The 21,904-nt window shown below is 48.7% G+C and overlaps 1 protein-coding gene across 2 annotated transcripts in view; it reads right to left on the bottom strand.

Moving 5' to 3' along the window:
* Positions 1–100: 100 nt before the first annotated feature.
* Positions 101–21,904, bottom strand: part of LOC105182743 (retinal guanylyl cyclase 2) — a 48,191-nt gene continuing 26,387 nt past the window's right edge. The window contains exons 5-23 of one of the 2 annotated variants that reach the window (XM_025307291.1): positions 20,392–20,518; positions 19,309–19,461; positions 15,747–16,113; positions 14,680–14,978; positions 14,044–14,146; positions 13,425–13,527; positions 12,147–12,335; positions 11,235–11,315; positions 10,975–11,151; positions 10,454–10,613; positions 9,871–10,020; positions 9,344–9,515; positions 8,810–8,950; positions 8,199–8,391; positions 7,556–7,727; positions 7,033–7,303; positions 5,759–5,770; positions 4,153–4,733; positions 101–3,741 (exon numbers count right to left, since the gene is read on the bottom strand). In XM_025307291.1, coding sequence (XP_025163076.1) covers positions 3,485–3,741; positions 4,153–4,733; positions 5,759–5,770; positions 7,033–7,303; positions 7,556–7,727; positions 8,199–8,391; positions 8,810–8,950; positions 9,344–9,515; positions 9,871–10,020; positions 10,454–10,613; positions 10,975–11,151; positions 11,235–11,315; positions 12,147–12,335; positions 13,425–13,527; positions 14,044–14,146; positions 14,680–14,978; positions 15,747–16,113; positions 19,309–19,461; positions 20,392–20,518 — 3,708 coding nt within the window. In that variant the 3' untranslated portion in view covers positions 101–3,484. Of the gene's footprint in view, positions 3,742–4,152; positions 4,734–5,758; positions 5,771–7,032; positions 7,304–7,555; positions 7,728–8,198; positions 8,392–8,809; positions 8,951–9,343; positions 9,516–9,870; positions 10,021–10,453; positions 10,614–10,974; positions 11,152–11,234; positions 11,316–12,146; positions 12,336–13,424; positions 13,528–14,043; positions 14,150–14,679; positions 14,979–15,746; positions 16,114–19,308; positions 19,462–20,391; positions 20,519–21,904 lie in introns of both variants that reach the window. The other variant, XM_019841256.2, reaches the window with a different exon arrangement.

Raw genomic sequence — 21,904 nt, 5'->3', positions numbered from 1 at the left:
CACGGGAGGGAAACTATCACGGAACGGTCATACGGCCGTATAGTCATCTTTATTGCCGGAGATGTTACCGAGTAACATTGAAATATCAGTAACGAGTATATAATCGCACGATGCGTCTGAAATATACAAATATCCGACCCTCGCTGTCGATTGCTATGCTACATATTTAGATCTTCTTTCGATATAACATCTCTTTTTTAACACGCAACATTTATACGTACAATTAAATTCTCTTCTATTCACAGTCAAACGTACGTATAGAAACGATGATCAGTGGCGTAACGAATATCCCGCCATTTTAGAGATAGAGGTGTTCGCGAATGAAAAGATCTTCATTTGTGCAATAACGTGTATCAAACAAATAAAAATAGTCATCAGAGCGAATGAATTTCTGGTTTCTCCGCGATTTTTAAGAGGATTTTCTTAGAAGCAAAACTATTAATTAAATAAATAATAGACATAAGTTAACAAATGATGATTAAATTATAATCAGAGGATTTTCAGCGTTAAATGCTTTCATTTAATTATTTACGTTTCGTTTAATTTTCTGCATATTTGTTACGCCACTGATAACAAATGGTTATTACGGCAAATGGATTAACAGGCATCCTTATGAAAAATATTCCAATCCTTCGCTGTCCTTCGCACTTCTCGATGGTTATTTACTTTTCATTTTTTCAGTGCGCTACTGAATTTTTCTGATATACCGTCGAAAGTTTAAAAAATCTGGTCACAAAAGTGATGGGGAAATGTGAGCGTATGGAAATTCTAGATATCGAGAGGGGATGAAACTTGAATTGCAAAGAGCTGACCGTGTCTCCGGATATTGTACAATCCGCGTATAATAATTTGAGGATGCCTGTCGTATGGAATGCGGAAAGACTCCGAGGGAGAAGTACAATCTATTCAGATTTATTTATATCGCTAACATTAGAGTGACTACGTGACTACACGAAGTACATCGAGGTATCGTATATCGTCTACAGCACGCGGCCGCGGACGCGCGTGCGTGTTCACGAATCACGCAATAATTATGCACCGATTTTCAAGCACGCTCTAGACAATCTGTAATTTGCGTCTTGCGAATTACGGACCATCTGCAAAATGGGTTTAAGAAAACATTTGAAGAGTTAGAATTACATTTATAGACATTTTCACAAGATGTGTACATATATACGTCTGAAAATCTTCAAATGTCTTCTTCTGTACGTCGCACATAAAATGAAAAGAAAGAACAGAATTTCGTTCTCCGAATTCCGCCGCGAGTTATAAACTTTTTAAAATGAGCTTTACCCGCAAGAATCTTATACAGCTGTTGAGAGCTCTTTTTCCTCGCGAGTGAGAGACAGCTATCGAAAATTACGGATCAGTTATTATTATTATACGGTAGCGTTAAAAAATGCGATTATTCCTTAACGATTGTCGTCCGGATTAGCGTCGACTGCGTCGAGGCTGGTTCAGAAAAGACCGTGAATAGTATATTCTATTATATATCATAGTAGAGATGCTCGCTAAACAAGAAACTAAGCAGATTCGACGAGCGTATTTGATTTCGAGACTCAGTCATAGACCGCGAGTGAAGAGGAAAGAGGAGACGCGTGAAATAGTCCTCTATTGATTCGGGGGACTATCCTCGTCATCGATAATTACACGACGGCTTATCCGCGCAAAATCTCCGATAAAATACGCAACGTGTCTGTTTCGTTTCTTACTTGCACACTTATCGTACATCCGATACAGTCAAAGGTAGCGTTATAATCGACAAATTGGCATATCGTATACGTATTAGTTATTTGTCGTCGCAAGTATAGAATTACTAAAGTTGCCATGTAAAATAGTGCCGATATACTTCTAACGCTGAGTGGAATCTCAAAGTCGACACAGCAGCAGACATAGTGTCGCGATAATCTCGTCAGTTGCTCAGGGAAGCTCCGATTTATGTGTGCCAGTTGTCAAAATGTCATTGCTCTTTAAAAGACACTGAATTAGTCTCGAGGCTAAAATTGTAACCAGATTGTAACCTAGACGAAGACAAAGATACGGTCGTTGATAAACGCTCCTAATCACTGACGAATAATATCCGACACTCTCCGGAAGTATGCGGAATTTTTAAACGGACACCGACTTCAGGATTGAGTTTCAAGGGACGGACGAAAGTTAACATGGACGATATGATGCTCAAAGTGGGGTTGCGAAGTATTCATCAGGTATCATGTAAATTGTATTATCCAGATAGCCTGAGTAAACACGTATGCGAAATTTTGATTGGAATCATTCCTCTTATTCAGTTTGGAAGCAGCTCATCATTTACTCGCTCACTTACTCGAGCCAAGTCGGCTGCTCGTTCTGCCCGAGAATCCAAGTTACCGGAATATTTTTCGAACATATCGAGTGCACATTCGATGACCTCGTCGATCTCGCAATCCGACGTCGGGGGAAGCAGTTAGTTAGTCCTGGCGCGATCGTCGAGTTAGCGAAAAATGACGGGAGATCAGCGCGATGGAGATTGTCGTCCGCGATAAGAGGCTGCTCTTCTACTCCCGTTGTCGGACGGGAATCTAACGAAACTGAGAGAAATACAATCCAATACAATCCAAAATCTCTCTCGGCGATTTAACGCGCTTACGAAGTAAATCCGACCGCGTCCCACGCGGAGTGCGTGCCGAGTGTTCGACGTCAAATTCGCGGCTACCCGGGGGTATCCTGTGACATATCTGGGATTACGAATATCTCACGTCGTTCGAGCCATCCGAGATGGACACCCGAGAATGTACATTCACATTTACACATTCGCATTCTCCGGGATACTGGAATGCCGAGTTCGACGAGGGATGGCCGTGGTCGAACAACGCCTAGTTGAGCCACCGGAAGCTCCAGTTTACCGGTAAAACATCCAAATACGCGGGGTCGACAGGTACAAACTCGCCGGAGGGACTTCGAGAACAGCGGGTCGCCCGTGAGGGTTTCTTCCGCTTCCTTTTTTCTTCCCCGCCGTCCCGCCAACGATTACCTATGATTGACCTACACGCGCGCTAACGCCATCGACTTTCTAACACACTCTCCTGGTCGCGGGTATTTTACGAGAAACTAATACGATGTACATCGAGATAAGATACGGATAAGAGACGGAGCGAACAACGAGTCACACACAATAGTGCAATCGTTTACGCGTCACGGCGAAACACGTGCTCAAAGCGCTACTGAGACCTTAAGGACGAATTATTGCGAACGGTCTTCGTGGCCGACGTGACTTCTCCGGATTCAGGCTCAGAAGTCTATGGATTGACTCCACCATCACCGTTTCCCATTGACCTCGCTTCAATTTCGTTTTTATATTTCTCGTTTACAGTCGCTTACTCAGCGCGTCTCACTGACGACGACGACGCGTCTATATGAACGCGCTCCTGCGTGCATCGTTTGCACTCCAAGCGTGACGCAGGTACTAGTTCGATCTCGTGAGATTCGGGCTTCTTTTCATGGAGTCTCAACGTAACGACAGTGACTCGACGGACAGAGAGACCGAAGCGGCGTGACGGTAGTTCTGAAGGAGAGGCCCAGGGGTGGCTGGCACCTCCTCGATTCTCTCCAAGTCGTTAGCCGCGCCCGCGCTGTTTTGCTTGTACAGACGAGGAGTTGATCTTTGGCCGACTGTGCCGGACTGCTCCGGGATCGTGGTCGTCGGATCGTCCGGACGGTCCAAGCTAAATTGCCTTTTGAGTATTCGGCAGCCGGGACCTTTCCCTGAAATCAGAAATGTCAAAGAGATAATGTAAGAATGTACGTGAATTCGAGAAGCCGCCGTGGAATCAGAATAGCTTGCAATTACATTTATATAGAAATTGTTAATAATTTAGGTCTAGACAAAACGCTAAATGTACAACAGATTTTTTAAATCAAATTTTGAGACTATATTATCCACATTAGACAAAATTAGGGGGCAAAATTAGGAGACAAAAATTAGAGCTTTCGACGTTCATGACAAATCTCAACTTATGATTGAATATGTTTGATTTGAATCTTTTAGGCAAACAATACAAGCGTGAAACTACCGATCGCTCGCAATCGCACACTCAATCTTGAAGACTCAATTCTCAAACTCCAGATACCGAGACTTTAATTTCTGCGCACTGAGGATGCATCATGAATACGTACCGTGATGCTCATTGGGCGACAGACACCTGTAGTAATTATACGGAGTGCTGAGGTCCTTCTCGTCGATGCAGCCGGCGAGCCGTCGAAGTCTTGGCGGCTGTCGATACGTCGCCGAACTGGCGATCGACGTGAGCGAGCTAGTAGACGCTCCGAGGACCGTCGCCATCGGCTCACCGCCGGATACCAAGGACGACACTCCGAGGGAGGCCTGGGTGTCGCCGGATGTACTTTTGCTGACGGTACCGGCATGCTCGCACGTCTTAGTCGTCGGATCTTGCCTTCCAGACAGCGCTTCCATGAAGTCGTTGGTGGACTTCAAGGAGTAGCTGGGCAGCAGCGAGCGCTCGTCGTGCACGGAGACTGACACCTTCCTGGTGCTGGGCTCCTCGAAGGAGCCGGCTCGACTGTCGTTGTTAGCTAACCCGCTGCTGATCGAATCGTCCCTGTTGACTGTTGCCTCGACTGGTTCCTCAGGTTCCTCGTGCGTTTCGTCCTGCGACGGGATCACCGGCAGCTGTGAGCCCGCCGAGTCGCTCGACAATCCGCTCGGTTGGCTTTCGAAGATCAGGCTCTCCTCGCGCCTTCGCAAATTCAGGAGACTGTGAGTCTCATGCCGTTACAGCGCTTTTTTATGTCTCATAAATGACGGCGTGAGCCGTCGGACGAAATAGTAATACAGATTAATTTTTCCATATCGGAAAATATGAAGAAAATAAAATGAAGACGAATATGCATGTTCGTGGAAATGGAAAATGATGACACTCATATCGAAGTGGTAAAATCGGATTATATCGATGCCGCGTATTTTTCCATAACGAAAAAGATTTCAAAACTTTCATGTCGTCCCGAAAAGCCCTCGCTTCCAGATGGTAGGATATTGTGAACTTTTGTTTCACCGACGTCTATTACTGTCATTCAACTGTTCAACGACATTCGTGCGCTGAGATGCGGACGTGAGAATCTTTGGAGTAAATTTCAATGCGAGGCGGCATTCTCGATACCACGGCGGCGAGCCAGGTGTTTCAAATTGGTGTTTACTCATGAGCGATGCGATGCTGCGCGCCTGTATTGTCCGTAGAATTCGTAGGAACGGAAGACCTGACTCATAAAAGTCATCATGACCGCGACCTGGAGTGACATTATTATCCCACCGAAGAAGAAAGAATCGTTTGAAGGAAAAATAAGCCCGAGCACAACGATACACGAGAAGTAAATTTGAAATTAAAATGAGATCCTGACGTAGATTGCACTTCGATGTTGATGCTTCCAAGTGGAATTTCACTCGCGCGCCATCGCCAATCTACGTTACTCGCCATAACCGATCGATAATATTTTTATGAAAAAGCCAAAGAAAAAGAAACAATTTACCGTTAAAGCCATTATCGTCCGGATAGCAAAAATTTGACGGCTACGTTATTAGACAGAATGATAGATAGACGGTATTAGAGAGAGTTATTGTGGGAGCATATTGACGTGGAGAACATGATATATTCAAGTCTTCTTGCCGAACTGTGTCTGACGTGTGGCCCGTGGAAGATTTATCAAATGTAAAATGATATGATCGATTCGTGGGAACGTCGAGTTATTTTCTTGCGAGTCTACTCACCCGTGGTTCTCCCTGAGTATAGAGCGGCAGAATGGCAACAGATAAAAGCATTAAATATCTGGAAAGTAAATAGGACGAATAAAAATACACTGCGTTGGAAATCCCGAAACTTCCGCGAAAACTTTCCCATTATCGTATTCGCGAAAATAATTATCACGTATACGTAGATAATAATATTCTCAAGAATCTCTCCAATTAGAGAACCTCTAATTTATTATTTAATTCAAATTTCATCTCGCCGGAGAGGGAGCATATATATTTCAGCTCTTTAATATTTGGCATTCAGTGGGAGTAATGAAAGAACTCCTCGGGAGCTCCTTGGTTTCTTCGCAATTGCCTGAGAGACACGAACTCGGCCTTCGCTATTCACGTGGAAACTGTTCGCGCGAGCTATTTAATTTTCAACCTTGCCGTGTCGCTCAAAGCGATACGTTGATTTGAGGCGACTATTCTTCTCAGATCTGACTCCACGTCATCCGCGACTGTTGGAAAGGCCGCGCTCGAAGGGTCGAAGGAAAAGAGCCCGCATAATACAAGCGTTAACCCTAAGAATACGAGGCCCTTTTCGCCGTTTACGCGGCGCTACGCAAGTAGGTCAATTTTTGCCCGTGGGTATTATAAAAAAAAAATAACTCGCGTGAGAAAAGCTTGCCGGTGAATGTCGCGTTTACGAATACGGCAGCCACGACGAAAAATGTTAAGTACAAAGAACGAACGTTCGATGGGGAGGAAGGGAAAAGAACAAAAGAGAGAAGGGGAACGACAGGCCGTTGGGAAAAAAGAAAAAAAAAAACTTAACGCACGGATGCAGCGGCGCGCGCGAGTTGGAAAGTCGCGACTTATTCTTACGTAATTAAGAACTCCCGGGTGCGTTTCTCTCGGCCTCGGTCGAGTTTAAAGTCCAAAGCACACAACACGGGTGCTCTCGTTGATTAAATATAACCCTCGTCTCCGTGGCGATCCGGAATGCGAGAGGCGAGAGACTGCGGTGCCGGGGAAAGTTTCCCGTTCGCTGCGGCGAGAGTCTCCCTCGCGGCGAAAACCCCGAGCGAAACAGCCGGGCGCGAGAAAGAGGGTCGCGTCGAATATAAAGAAGGTCCGTCGCAATAAATTGGACTTCATAACGCCGGCCGGATGCGCCCAGACGTTGAATCACGCCCGTTGAAAGCTACACGTCTGCACGACGACGACAACGACGACAAGCCCGGACTCACGTCGTCGTCATCGTAAGCCCGACGACGAGGTGTCCGAAAAATAGCCGCGATAAAGCTTACCCGAGGGGCGGCGGCCTGGGTAGCTCCTTGTCGAAGCCCTGCTTGCCGAGCAGCCAGTAGGTCGGCATCTTGCCTTTACCCTTAACATCGGTGGGCCCGCGGTATTCAATGTGGTAGCCGCCGACCTGCGTCAATCGATCCCTCGTTGCCTGGCTCAGATGGATACGCCACGGCGCGCCGGTTGACTCCATCCTCGAGGCGGTGTTCACCGTGTCGCCGAACAGGCAATAACGCGGCATCGTTAGCCCCACCACGCCGGCACAGCACGGTCCTGAGGGGAAGAATTCCTTAACCCTTTAATGGCCGCGCGTCCCGCAGCGGAATAGATATTCATGGATTCAAGGGGATGAGGGAGAGACGGGGGAGAGCGGAAGAGAGCTCTGCCGCGCGCTTCCGGCCGAGTGAGCGAGGAGACGCGCCTCGCGCGATCGCGCGGCTATTGTTCTTAAGTGGGTGTATCGATACTGGAATTTGCTACTTCTTTTTCTGCTTTCAGGAGGGATCGCTCGAAGGATGCGCTAACCCGTATGAAGACCGATGCGTAGCCGCAGCGGCGTGTCCGGGAGATGCTTCAACTTGAATTTTCCGCTCTGGTGCAGCAGGTCAAGCGCCATGGTCGCCACTTGGGATGCGTGATCGGGTATTCGCACGGGGCAGCCACCCACGACCATGTAAGCGTCGCCGATGGTCTCCACCTGTGTGTGATATTCCAACATGCGCTCGGTATTATCGGAATCCGGCAGTCCTTTCATGCAATCCGGTTATTGTGTCTGCACGTGTCCCTCATGTTATTTGTCCACTAATTCCGCGCGTAGAGCCGTCCGTTATCTTTATTCGCATTCCCGCTTGGGGTTCCGCGAAGGGCGTTTCGTAAATTGTGAAAACTGCTGCGTTAGAAAAGGGGAGAAAAGCAACGCCGCACGCGAAAAAATGTAATGCACGACAACGACAATCGACGAAGCGTTATTTGCTCGTGCAAAACGCGAGCAGTCGCGCGTTTTATTTTCCCGCCGAACTTATCGGCCGCACGCAGCGTTGTGCGTAAATTAGTTTGAAAGAGAAAATATTATTTTATTTCATTTGATTCGAGCGCGGAACGACGTTTCGACGGGAATAAATCCGTTGGCTAAATGTTTACCTACGCTCTCGCGATTCATTGGATTTACCTTGTAGACCGTGTACGCGTTAATTGTGTCGTCGAAACAAGTATACAGATCGTTGAGCAGATCGACCACCTGAAAGGGCGTCGAGCGCGCGGATATCGTGGTGAAGCCGACGATGTCCGAGAAGTAAATCGTGACCTCGCGGAACTCCTCGGGATCGACGGGCATGCCGAGCTTCAGTTTTTCGGCGACCGAGCTGAAAGCACCGATCCAAATGATTTCTCAGCAGAAGCGATGAAACAGTGAGATTGGAAAAAAAGGAGAACGCGGGGAATTCAGCGAAAATGTCAAAATCCAAGCGAAAATATCGAAAACGTTAAACATTACTCAGTCTGAGAAGACTCGTACAGAGAGAGAGAGTGAGAGAGAGAGAAAGAGAGAGAGAGAGAGAGAGAGAGAGAGAAAGAGAGAGAGAGAGAGAGAGAGGGAGGGAGGGAGGGGGAGGGAGAGGGAGAGGGAGAGAGAGAGAGAGAGGGAGAGAGAGAGAGAGAGAAGAGTAGGAAAGCCGAGTCGCGCGAAATTCTATCGAAATATCAACGAGAATCCAAATAAGTCACTTCCAATTAAATTACACTCACGAGCTAACGAGCTACTTTGATACTTGTGCCGCTTACCTAGGTAACATTCTGTTCAACAACTGTTCAGTCTTTTTCTTCTCCATGTCGAGCTGCTCGGTACGCTCTCGGATGAGTTCCTCCAGGTTGTTGGAGTACTTCTCGAGCATTTGGAATATCGTGTCCACGAAGTTGACTTTCCTGGAAATCAATCAGACGGGGGGGAGGGGCGACTAAAGGGCCGTATCCCTCGCTTTGCACAGTCGGGCGACGCACTTCTCTCTCACGCTAACGCATTTCGCTCGTCTCTTTTTAGCGCGATGCGCGAATCAATCATGCGCAACTAATCGTGCATAATTAATCACGCGGCTAATTATTTATATGTCCATTTAATTGTCGCGGCGCCTCATCGGCGCGATTAGTTATTGGCGCTTGTTGGGAGAGGATTACACGGCCAAATCGAATCCTGATTAGATCCGTGAGAAATGGATTTCCACGGCGCAGCCCTTATTGACGTCCCGGCCAGAAATATATGTCCGGTATTTCCGCGCCCCTGCGGATACAATAGCGCGGAATTGGACGGGGTGGTTTTACCTTCCGTGATTCAGCTTCTTGAAGAGGTCGTGCACGTCGTCGAAGTCGGGCCTCATCTCCTCGGCTTCCGCCCAACACTGGCGCATGATGTTTATGGCTTCCGGCGGTGCGGCACCCTTGCTGACCGACGGCCTGATTAGCGGCGGTGGCCTCATCACTTTCTCGATTATATCTGCGAGATACGAGACGTGTGCGGTCCTCGGATGTTAGTCGATTCTACTCTGATTCTAACGTCTCGCTGACGATCGATTTCGAGCTTTCGCACCTCACGTTCGAGTCATAGTCGCGCGATCGTGCGATTAATGCCGATAAAAGGTTGATCGACGAGCGACAGATGCGCGTTAAATCAATCGTCGGCGACAGTCGACGAAAGGAGAAACTTGGGAACTTTGATCATAAGAATCGATTTACTCTCGCGGCTTTCTGCTCGCGCTATTCGTTGTCTTATTATTCCGAAACCGAATGTCTGACAAAAGTTTCTAATACTTTCAAGAGCCGTTGTAGAAGAGAAATGGCGCGTTCATTACCTTCCGGCGACAGGGCGAGCATGCAGAACGGCTCTCCGCGAACAACGACTTCCTGCATAATAATCCCGAAGCTGTAAACGTCTCCCGGCTGGGTCCCCTTTTTTCGCAGATTCGGATACCTGAGCAGTTCCGGCGCGGTCCATAACAGGTCTGCCGAACAAGAAGCCGGCGGACAAGATTACTATTGAAATCCGCTCCGACGCGCGGTAGTTGTGCGAGCGCAATTTCTCACGCCGTTCTTCAATTAACGGCCAACATGCCATCCAACTTTTAATTAGCGCGACTTTGTAATTCGAGTTATCGCATAATAAAATTTCCAAGTGAGACGGAAACACTTGATGACGGAGTTTGACAAGCGCGAAACTTGACGCGCAATTTGACTCGGCGGCAGGGGCTATTCATTTATTGCGACAACATAATGTCCTTCCGTGAACACGCCAGAGAAGCCGCTTTGAGATTATCCAAGCTCTGACTTGAAGGGTTACATCGAGAGAAAAACAGAGAGAAAGAAAGATCGCACGTGCGTGCAGGAGAAAGTTCTAACGAGATGACGAAGAAGAAGAGAGTGAAACGAACAACTTACCTCGGGCTGTCTTAGCCGATGGCACTATGTTCTGTGCTTCATAAAACGCAGGCAGGCCGTAGTCGGTGACTTTCAGGACCCACCTTGCGTCGATGACGCAGTTGCGCGAGGTCAGACAGCCGTGGATGCGTATCGGCGTGCCGTGCAAGTATCTCATGCCCTGGAAGCAGAAGAAATCGCCTCGAAGGATCGGTATGGTAATTCAAATTAAGATTGAAGGATAATCATCTCGATACTTCAAATTTGGTTGGCTATTAAACATCAAACGCATGACTCTTTGCCCATGTGGTATGCTGGCAAGGACTTCCAAGGAAATTTACGACTGAGCTTCGAGAATGTTTGTCGGTTCTAAAGCGCTCGCGATCTTGTAGATTACTCGGACGGAGCACCGAATAGATGGATGTTGACTTTCCTTCCTCCGAGATACTTATCGCACAAACTGTTTCCGAACTCGCTGAAGTTCTTCTGCTCCTCGAAATCTCCTCACTTCATATCATGTAGCAGCACGTGATCCTACTCACCCGCACGAGATCGGTGAGCAAGGATAATCTGAAGGACCAGTCGAGCTTGATATCGTCCTGGACAAGCACGTCCTCCAGAGAGCCTCTCGAACAGTACTCCAACACTAGGCAGGGTCTCGTAGGTTCGTTAAGGCATCCAATCAGAGGATTGAGGTTCTCGTGTCGCAGCCCGTGGATCTGGCCAAAAGTAAGAAAGTGGCGAGATCTGTAGAATCGAGCGAGTCTCGGAGAATTACGAGTAAAAAGATGTGTGCCTTTACCGTGACCAGCACGTCCATGGCCTTGTTCTTCAGTTCGAACGTACCTTGAAGGGGCAGCTCCTTCAGTTGTACCAGGTCACCCTAGTAAAAAAATCAGAACGGAGAATTAACTCGCGAAGTGGACATCACTGCGTCGCACATCCTGCGTCGAGCACCTCGCATTCGGTCGTCCCGTCGCGGAAACGCCGCGGCGTTCGACGATGCGCGCACGCGGCTCAACGTTACGAAGGTAACGAAAGATCAGCTGTTAGTGGATATTTTAATAGCGGCTTATCAATCTTGATTAGAGGCGCGAGAGGCGGTTCTTATCGTCCGATCTTATTATGAAAGCCGCGGCATTAATCAGTGTCACGATGCCGTCGCAGCACCGTCGCGACGCGCTAAAATGAATATCGATGTATAACCGGGCTGTATTCTTGGCGCCTTCGCATAATGCCTTCGCGCGTCGCGTCGCGTCGCGTCAGGCGGAAAATTCGCGGAAGTGATCAACGATGAAATTGGTGAGAGCGCGAGGGTGAGAGCGTATTGGAGGATGCTGGTGCGTCGATAAACCCTTGGAAGCGCATTACGGAACATTCTGGAGCCGCTCTTACTTTCCTCGCTTGCGAATCTCCTCTTGGCGAGTATAGTAGTGGCTAAATAAATCCGCGTTTATTAGGAAACGAGCCATTTCCACGTGCCGCGATACACCCGGCGGCTATTAGCCGTCTTATCTAGCGGCGGCTCCCGCGAATGGCCAGGTGTTTATCGGAGTTGGCCAACTCGATTAGCAGGTCCGGGCTCGCGCGATCGAGCTCGGGGCAGGCTCGAAGGAAGCCAGGCGCTGAGCCAGGCGAGACGGATTCTCGCGCCTGTCTAGCGCCAGCCGAGTAGATCGAGTGCGGCTGTTATCGGCCCGATCGGCATACTCACGTTATACCTAGCGCGCGGATTCTTGAAGAAAGTATGTCGCAGCATATTCCCGCTGTTGGTCTGCAAGTACGGCCGTAGGGAGTTCACACTTCCTAGCTGGAGCAGATCCGGCTTTTCGACTTCCGGGCCGCCGAACTCCTGCAGCTGCTGTAGCCAGCAGCACAGCATCGCCTCGATGCCCTCGTCTACCTGAGAGCACACGTGAGCCGCGCGCGATAAAGTGCTTAGTGCGAAAACCACTCGAGCGATCGTCTACGAGGGTAATAGGATCGTGTAGGTACGCACAATGCCGCTGAGGGCAGGCTCTCGGTCCTGATGTGATTTGAGCCTCGACATAAAAAGGACCGCAAGCGCGAAAAGGATATGGTCGCGGGAAGGGAGTTAAGTGATATTTTATTTACTCGAAAAAAGAGGCGGAACGGAATCTCTTTACGTTTATTTTGTACCCCTTAAAACGCTCCCACGTGCACTTGTTACAGCGTTCTCAGCTGTGAAACGCGAAGCTGTCTTTCCGTCTCGGCAAAAATCATTTTTTAAAAAGCGTTTCTCTCTCTCTCTCTCTCTCTCTCTCTCTCTCTCTCTCTCTCTCTGTCTACTTTTTGTGCGCGCGCGCGATATTTCTTCTTATCTCACCTTATTCAGCCGCGAGGCAAGATAGAACCGCAAGAGATTAAGTGTCGTTTCTCGAGCATGAAGATTGCGGCAATGTAAAAGTCGTTCAACGTCCCGCGTATTAGCGGTGGATGTTTAAAGTTTGCCGGGCGGTTCGATGAAGCTCGGCGAATCGAGACTCCGTGCTGACATTTAATACTTTTTTTTGTTATCGGCTACTTTTGTCGCGCCAGCCAGTAATTTAAAAACTCACGTGCTGCAGCCGTGCCTCGCGTGAAACATATCCTTCCAGGACCGCGGCGCAATCCTTCCTCGCGTAGATAAAGCAACCACCACGGAGGGCGTCAGGAGGGATTTCTAGCCCGTCCCGTGGCGAGGAAAAAGTTAGCGCTAACACAATTTCGCAATCGTGACTCAACGACTCGCGGAAAACTGTTCTCGCCGAATCAGGTCTTCGTTCCGGCGCGCGCGGTGAAACGTAAACAGCGCTGTAACGTTTTACAACGCACCTGCCGAAACGAGCGTGCGCGGCGGGTCTTGATTCTTTTTTTCGAAGTATCCCGCTAATGATTTCGCACAGCAACTTCTTAATCCTTCCAGTGACTTTGGTGGGATTAAAAGTCCGAACACACTTGTATTGCGCGCGTCGAACGAAATCTCACTCACCGTTTTCGAATTTATTGGAGGCACTTGAGGGAAAACAAAGTCCGACGTCGTCAGGATAATTTTGTACGGCCCTTTGGACATCCTCTTTTTGAGCAGGCGCTTCCTATATAACGTATCGTACATTAATCCTCTCATCATCTTGAGTTTCTCTAGGATGTTAGATCCGGTTTTGAAATTCAAAGCCGTCTAGTTGAGCTGTCTAGTTCCTTCCGCTCTTTCGATATATTCGATATTACGTCGTAATAATAGTAATAATAAATGCCACATTGCATTATCAATTAATTGCATTATAATTAATTTACATTTGTATTAAATTGCATTCTACCAAACAGTGCAAGTATGCGTGACGTCGACGTGAGAAATACTCCAAGAAAGTGGAGAACGAGAAAGGACTCATCGCTCATGTATATTTTCTTCGTTTCCATTATGCTAATTGCAAGCTACAGGCGGTCGTGTACTCATGAATCACGGCAGCGGTATCGGAAATACTCCGGAACCACGTGGTCGCACGTATAAATAATGCGTGCACGAGCGAAAGGGGTAAAAGACATGGTCACTTCCTAAGGTTCGACCAAGGGCTATAAATGCTATGGTGCAAGATGATAAAGTGATCGCTCACCGGATTATAATCGCGATAGCGATGGCGACAAAGGTGAACAGCAGCGACCCCAGAATAATAGCTACGATATGTGTGGTGCGGAAAGACATGTCGGCCAAGCCACCTGCTAAATAACAAATGCACTGTATTAACGTAGTTACGCCGGGCGATATTTTCAGATTCGAGGGAGCAGCTCGTGCCTTCGTCGATGCTCCGTCGATGATAGTCTATCCTTCGCGCCTTTCTCCGTCCGGTAATTACACCGGCCTATTTTTACCGCTACTTTCCCCGATCACAGCGGCGTGTCGCACGCGCGTCACGGAGAGGATCTCGATAAATAACAAATAAAATCTTTCTCTCAATGCGTCGCCTTTACCCGCGGAAAATATAGCTCGCCGATTACGTACTATCAACTGCGCGTCAGCCACGAAGTTGTTTATCGGCCCGAAATCTTGAAATATTCAGAAGAAGGCCGAGAGACCCGAAAGAGGCGCAGAACGCGTAAGTAGAAACAGACGCTGCTCGTCTGGCCGCGGGTGAAGCGTTTCCCACGAGCGTTGTTCCGCACGGAGGATGTTAATCATCTCCTCCCGATTGAATCGCCGCGTATATACATACCGTATGTAACAGCAGCCATCATTTATTCAGCTCACTCACCCGCGCAATCGGCGTCGTCGTCGCAGGATAGCAGATCGGAACTCTCGACGTTGAGGAACGCCAGCGCGTTAGGCGTCAGCTGCTGGACCAGCAACCGCTGCTGCCGCTCGACCACCGCGAGGATCGGCTCCCAGCTGGTGCCGTGCCAGTCCATCAGGGCGTATGTGTACATCTTGTTGTTGTGGCTGTCGATGCTGCTGTTGTCGTGCGTCAGCACGGCCAGCGACTCGTTCAACCGGTCGAGCAACGCCACCGTCGCGTAGTCCTGCGTGCCGTTGAAGACCTTCTGCACGTCGTACCTGTGAAGAGATAGGTGCGAGTTGTATAAGAGGACAGAAGCTGCTCGCACAAAGGCGACGCGGCGTCGCGACGACCGGCTGGTTCCTGCGAATGAATCACCGGCCCGAATTACACGGATCGACGCTCGCAATTAACTCGGCTCGACAATCCGACGAGGGTGATTTGTATTATAATTCGAGGACACGGGATTCCGCGCGCGCGCGCGCGCCCGCGCGAACACGACGGATGAGGTCTCTGTCTACTGTGATTACACGGAGTTCTCGGCTCGCGCGACGGGAAGGGAGAACTTCGATTAAGGGCAGCGCAAATTCCTCGAGTCGTATCTCGCATTGCGCTCCGAACTGGATTCGCTAAACGTCGAATTCCCGCGTTGAGCGATCGCGCGGTACCAGAAGCAGATTTCGATAAAAAAAGAAAAGAGAGCAAGAGAGGACTGCAGGTATAATCGTTGAGCGGTTCGGAGCTCGAACGATCTGGAAATTTTCCTCATCCGCGTCGATTAACCGAGAAAATTGTCACACGCATATCGTTAATATTTTTCATGACAAACGTTCGTGATATAACCTAACAACGATCGGTGATATTGACGATTTACGGAAGACTGCGAACTCTCTCTCTCTCTCTCTGTTTCTCCGACTTTTATCTTTCACGAAGACTTTTCGAGATTCGCGCAAGAACTTCGAGTCCCAGACGCCTGCACTCACTCGCCGCGAGCAATCGCAGCAACTGGAAGTGTCTTTGAGCCAATACCATTAACAAGAGATTACCTTTGATCGAGCGGTGCGACCGCGACTAGGTTCTCCGTCGTGGCACTGCTGAGGTTTCTCGGCGGAGAGAACCTGCGCGGCGTCAACTGCAATCTCCGCGGCCTGTCGTCGTCCTGCGGAGCCTCGCTGACGCGAGTTATGTTCGATGTAGAAAAATTGGAAGACTGAGTATTCGCGGAGTGTGCCAAGGTCGATGGGTCGGTGGCGAGCGAGGTCGGCGAGTCGTCCTTCGGTAGGAACGGGTCGATATCCTCCGTGTGGATCATCAGGATGACGGAGTTCTGGATGTGCGCTTGCCAGGCGACGTCCAGCTCGATCAGGACGCGATTCGTCGTCTCGTCGAACAGCGGCAGGCAGAGCACAGTCGCTGATGAAAGAGAGTCATTAGGTTTGCGTGCGTACGAGGGAAACAGCATCGCGTCCGGCCGTGAGTCCGTGTGATTGCGCAAGAAAACTCGATATACTTGCGAATAAACAAAGGGTGGAATATTCGAACAAGGCCAATATGCCAATTGACGAGAGTAATTGAATTATTCATTACGTGACGTCGTCAGCTGTAGTTATCTAGCGGAGTCCTTCTCGGCGATTCAGTCGCGGTGATGACAGGCGAAGAGTTGAAGCGGATCTGTCTGTTCTTTCTTTTTTCTTGGATTCTCATTCTCCGCGAGAAGGGCGGAGTCGGAGGATACAGAGGGAGCTGGGACAATCGGCGACTAAGACACCCTCGCTTATTTAATGATGTTATTCTGCCTGTACACGGCGACTTCACTCGGCGCGACACACGGAAACTCTATTCAGAATGAACACGCACACGCCGTTATCGCGGATATTATACTCAAGTAAGCTCCGCGGTAGTTTACTGTCGTTAATCAACAAAACTTAATTCATTAGCAAGTTTGTTTTCCGTGTTTGGTCGAAAGTCCCGACATTAGGAGATTAAACGCTGACGGTGTAATCGCCGATGTATTGTGCAAGTAGGTACGATCGCGTGTAGCAAATGGCCGTTTCTCATATTCAATGAAAGAATTCTTCGATGAGACAAAGGCAGACGTTGCGACATTGAGCGAGATAATTCGCCGCCGCTGGCTTCTCGCTCTCTTGATCTTGTCGCTGGAAGTTCCGCCGAGCCGCTGAGGCAATATGACAAAACGAATGGCGACAGAGGGATTCTCGAGCTCTAACGGAGTCTACCTAACGTTCTTTATCTTTTTCCTTTTTCTTTTTATTACGACAGATATATAAAGTCGGCTATTTGATCATACGTCTAGCAGAAGAAGACGTTCCTCTTTGCGCAGTCACAGAAACGTGTGTGCACGTGCGTGCGAGTATATGAGTGTACGAGGAGGGGTTGATCGCCAGGGCGGAGAAGGGTAAATCGTAAAAAATTATATATTAGCTAACGAGAGTGGAGGAGCGAGCCACTGAAAGGCGATTAAGCTCACGACGCAGTCTTACACTACCTTTGCCGAAGACAACGCTGAAGCCTGAAATTTTAATTAAAATGTTGCAGGCAAGAGAGAGAGAGAGGGAGTGATATGTGCCGTGTGAAATCGCAGCCATGAAATACCGTGCGCGCCCTCGCGGAAAAGAGAGACTATTTATAATTAATATTAATTGAGTCCACAGCAAAATGCATATTAATTAAGAGCGACTGCCTTCCCGCTGGAAATGCAATTGTGACTCTGGAGAGCAGATCGCAGGGATGGCAGAACGAATTTCTGACGCGATAATTGAACAGTCGAGAACTTCTCGCGAGCGCGGCGCCTTTTTGGAATTTTTTACGCGGAACGATACATGGAAGGTTAATTGTCGAATAATCTCTTTCTCTCTCTTTCTCTTTCTTTCTCTCTCTCTCTCTCTCTCTCTCTCTCTCTCTTTCTCTTTCTCTCTCTCCCTCTCCCTTCTCGGGCCCAGGCGCGACGCAAGGCTCGCAATCGCGACCGCGCTTCAGGCGCGGAGCGATGCCACGACCGTTCAGTCTTAAGGTTGAAATTAATTAAAGCAACGGACTCTCCCTGATTACGTCGTATCTTACGTTGAAATATACATTCGCGCGAAGCGGATGCTCGCTCTTGAAAGGGTCGCGTCGCGCCGTTACTAGACTCATTTGCATCCACGAGCGCACCACTGAGCGTCGTAAATCGCCGCTAACTAAGTTGGCCGCTACCGCGCGAGGTTAGCGAGACGCAATCGCGACGGCTTAATGCAAAATGCCCGCGGAATTTTAAGCCGCGGCCGCGCGTAAACGATCGCCGACTCGACCATAATAAGCGAGTCGTTCTCCCTCGTATTTTTCTTCTCTCACGTTTTTCCCTCTCCCCTCCGCTTCCTTGCCCGCTTCATACACACGCTGCGCTTCGGAGACTGCAGGTGGGTTTTATCGCGCCGATTTTGCACAGTTAAACACCTGCTATAGCGCATTACGCGCCCGTCCAACGAGTTTCGTACGTACGCCTTTTGCGAAGCAGAGGCGCGAAACGAATCCGCGGAAGACCGTATTAACTTCTTCATAAACCCGCCGCGCGGTAAACGACCCACGCACACGTACCCTGGCACTTTTGCGCGTCACGTGCTTTACCGTAGTCGGGTCGTGGCGGATCGCTATTCAAAACGAATAAAAGATCTGCAAACAGATCCCCCCGTCGAAATCCGTTTACGCATGTAAACAGCGATAATTCGTGCGCTACGCCACGTCGAGGCATCGATCGGTTTGTTTTATCTGCTTTGCAGAGAGAGAGAGAGAGAGAGAGAGAGAGAGAGAGAGAGAGAGAGAGAGAGAGAAGAGAGAGAGAGAGAGAGAGAGAACGAAATAAATTTTCGAACGTGCGTTAATTCGCTTCGACTGCGAAGGCGGGAAGAAAGCCCGGCATTTGTCTCGACGATGACAACGACGACGACGACGGTTGACTCCTCGGGGGTTCTAAAGTTAATTCTTCCTCGCGCAATAATGTCGCTTCTTTGCAATTTAAAAAAGGTCGCCGTTTAATATCGAAGAACTATCGGCAAACTCGCGACCTATCAGCAAGAGAGAAACAGAGAGAGAGAGAGAGAGAGAGAGAGAGAGAGAGAGAGAGAGAGAGAGAGAGAGAGAGAGAAAGGAGGGAGGACAGTCAGCGCGAGTCGGCTGGAAATTTATGAAACGAAATTAACGTCGGAGGTCCCGGAGCGCTCTGTGCGAGACTGCGACGGCGGAATAAATGGAATTAAACAATCGAGCAACGAATCCCCCTCGGAGCAGTTCGGACGCGGACGGCGTCGCCATCAAACTTACATCGCGGACTGCGTCGTAACTGCCGTGAACATTCTCGATCTCGAGCGGCAAGATCTAAAGGGACGAACTCTCACTCATCCCTCTCCCTCTCGAAAGAGAGTGAGCGCGTCGTTTAATTTAATCTTCGGTTCGCTAGTTTCAGTGAGTAGCTTCGACGGAAAGCTCGCGCGGTTCCGGCGCTATCCTTGAAGCGGCGAGCTCTCCCTGATCGTAAGGATTCGTGGAGGCGGATCCAACGTGCACGCACAGCATATTCACACTCACGCACTCACGACGTTCACTCGAACTCACCTCGACGCGAGACGCTGCTCACGGACCTCAGGATCCTGCGGATCTGCTCGAGGGTGGCGCGATGAGGTAGGATCAGGTGGTAGCGCAGGACGACGCCGATCCTCTCGAGTGCGTTGATCACCGCGCGGTCCAGGCTGGACCACGGCTCGCGATCTGCGGCAGCGGTCAGTCCGGTTAACTCGCGTTACAATTCAATACACTCGTCGTGTTGCCACGTAATCGGATTTTAATGGCCACCTCGGCCGAGAGCGCCGGCCAGCTTCGGCCGGCTCTCTCTCTCTCTCTCTCTCTCTCTCTCTCTCTCTCTCTCCCTCTCTCTCTCTCTCTCTCTCTCTCTCTCTCTCTCTCTCTGTTATTGTGTTCGTCCTCTCGCGCATAACTCTCGCACGCCGCTGCGATTTAATCCTTAACGCCCTCGATTCGCCGCAGGATCGCGTTACGACGAGTCATGCAGCGAGAAGTCGTACGTTATCTCTCGCTCTTGCGCGTTGTGCACATAGAGATGGTAAATGAGCTCGCTCGTGTGCGCACTTTGGCGCGAGCGAACGCACGCGGGGATGTGCTACATCATTGCGTCCATTTTGCGCCGTGAATTGATAAGAACCTGGAAATATTAATCCATTCCTGTCGGAGAGATCATAGTTCAAAGTTTCCAAGTTATCTTCGCCTACGAGAGAATGAGATTGCAGCCGAGTTTTAGGAATTATCGAAATCAATACGGCTCCATTGGCGAACCGAGAGAGTTTCGAGTGCACAGCTTGGCGCATAGTTACTGTCTCATTATGCTTAACGGAAATTACATCCTCCGAGGAAGGAAAACAGTTCACTGCAACTTATAGTTCGATCAATGAGAGATCACATCGTCGTGAGAGATTTATTATCATTTTGTTCGTGTAGTAAAACTAAAGAGCATCGTCGAAGGAGGCCGATTCGTAAAAGGAAGCTGTGTTACTTAAAGATCGTTACTTGAAGAAGAGTTTGAGCAACACTATTTCGTTGTGTACTCTCCTTTACTCGCACGACAGGATAAAAGGATCTGCCTGCAATAATTACGGTTAGAGTATTATTGCCGTCGAGACTTACCGATACCAATAATGGCCGCGGTTTTCCACTGCAGGTGCAGGAAAATTTCCGCCACGGCGTTAGCCATTGATGGTAATGACGGAGAAAGCCTAATGACCGATGAGAGATCCCTCTCCTTCAAATCTCTCTGAAACATAAATTGAGACGGTCTTCGTGGTCCTCTGGAATTTTAACTACATGATCATTGAAACGTTGTATATTTTCGGTCGGCAGTCCGCGTCTATTTGAAATCAATACTATCCGGGGAGAGAACGAGATTTTATGCAGGGAAGCATTCGAGTCATAATTCTCCTCGCTCGTTTCACTTTGTTAACAACACACGTTATGCGTTTCGTTTATTCATGAACTTTTTACATATCGTTTTTCATACGATAAAACGAGACTCGAAATATTCCCCACAAACGTGCCTTTTGACAACCTGTGATCATATTTCACGCTGGAATAATTTTTATTAATACAATAAACCAAGAACATTCGCATGGTTTTATTATCGAGGGGAAATAGTTTCGAGAAAAATTGGAGATTAAACGTAACGGATAGGAACACCCTGCGTCGTGAAATGTAATTCCGCTTTTAACTATGTCGAGAAATATGCGGAAGTGTTTGTCGCGGAAGCAGTGAAACGTTGACACAACTGTCGCAGTGAGAGAACATGCGAGAGATCTACGAGAGGATAAAGACGAGCTGCGCGGCGTGAGTGAGCTGACGATTTGTTTTGCCCGAGAACAAAGTGTATCTCGTCGATCGAGCGAGTGAGCGATGATTCACCGGGAAACTTGACGAAAATCGGCGCTACGGTTCCATGATTGAAAAGATTTTATCGAGTCAGCCGTACTGCGTCGAAGCGCGCAGGAGCCACACACGCGCCAATTAGAAAACCGGCAGGAGGCGAATAAACATTTGTTCAGTTCAACTCAAATATTGCGTTGGAAAATTCGACGATAATCGCTGAATTCGTTTCCTTCGACGGAATCAATTATGCGGCCGTGGCGAAATTTATAACTCTCTCTCGATTCCAGCCCGGGTATTACACGCGTGATTATTTACGGTTGTGCAAATTTTCGTTAATTTAATCTCGTTCGTCCGGGATAAAAATGCAGCGCGTTAAATAACGTCGCGACATATTTGGTGAACGAGCTGCAGCTCGAACGAGAGCAGAAGCGTAATTTGCTACTGATGTCCCGTCTTTCTTTTTCTCTCCCTCGCTCGCTCGCTCCCTCTTCCCCCTTTATTTTTATCGCTTCCGTTTGAATCTCGCGACGGCCATTGGCGTTAATTTATTCCGAGTGTGGTGTAATTTACTTCGCAATGTGCAATTCGACGCGCGATCAGAGCATGACATCGGTGATCCGAGGAACGCGTGTCGGTTTCTGTCTATAAAGCTTTCATTGATTTCAACAGGATAAAATACGTCATACGCCCGTCGAATGTAACGTACCGCTCAAGTAACGGTAACGTTGCAAATACATATAACATTTCATTCAATTCATATTAACGCGCGACGATAGCTGCG

Source organism: Harpegnathos saltator, unplaced genomic scaffold (genome assembly GCF_003227715.2).
Source record: "Harpegnathos saltator strain DR-91 unplaced genomic scaffold, Hsal_v8.6 scaffold844, whole genome shotgun sequence".
Classification (NCBI taxonomy): Eukaryota; Metazoa; Arthropoda; class Insecta; order Hymenoptera; family Formicidae; genus Harpegnathos; species Harpegnathos saltator.
Note: the sequence above shows the minus strand (reverse complement) of the source record. Positions and strands in the feature narration are given on the sequence as shown.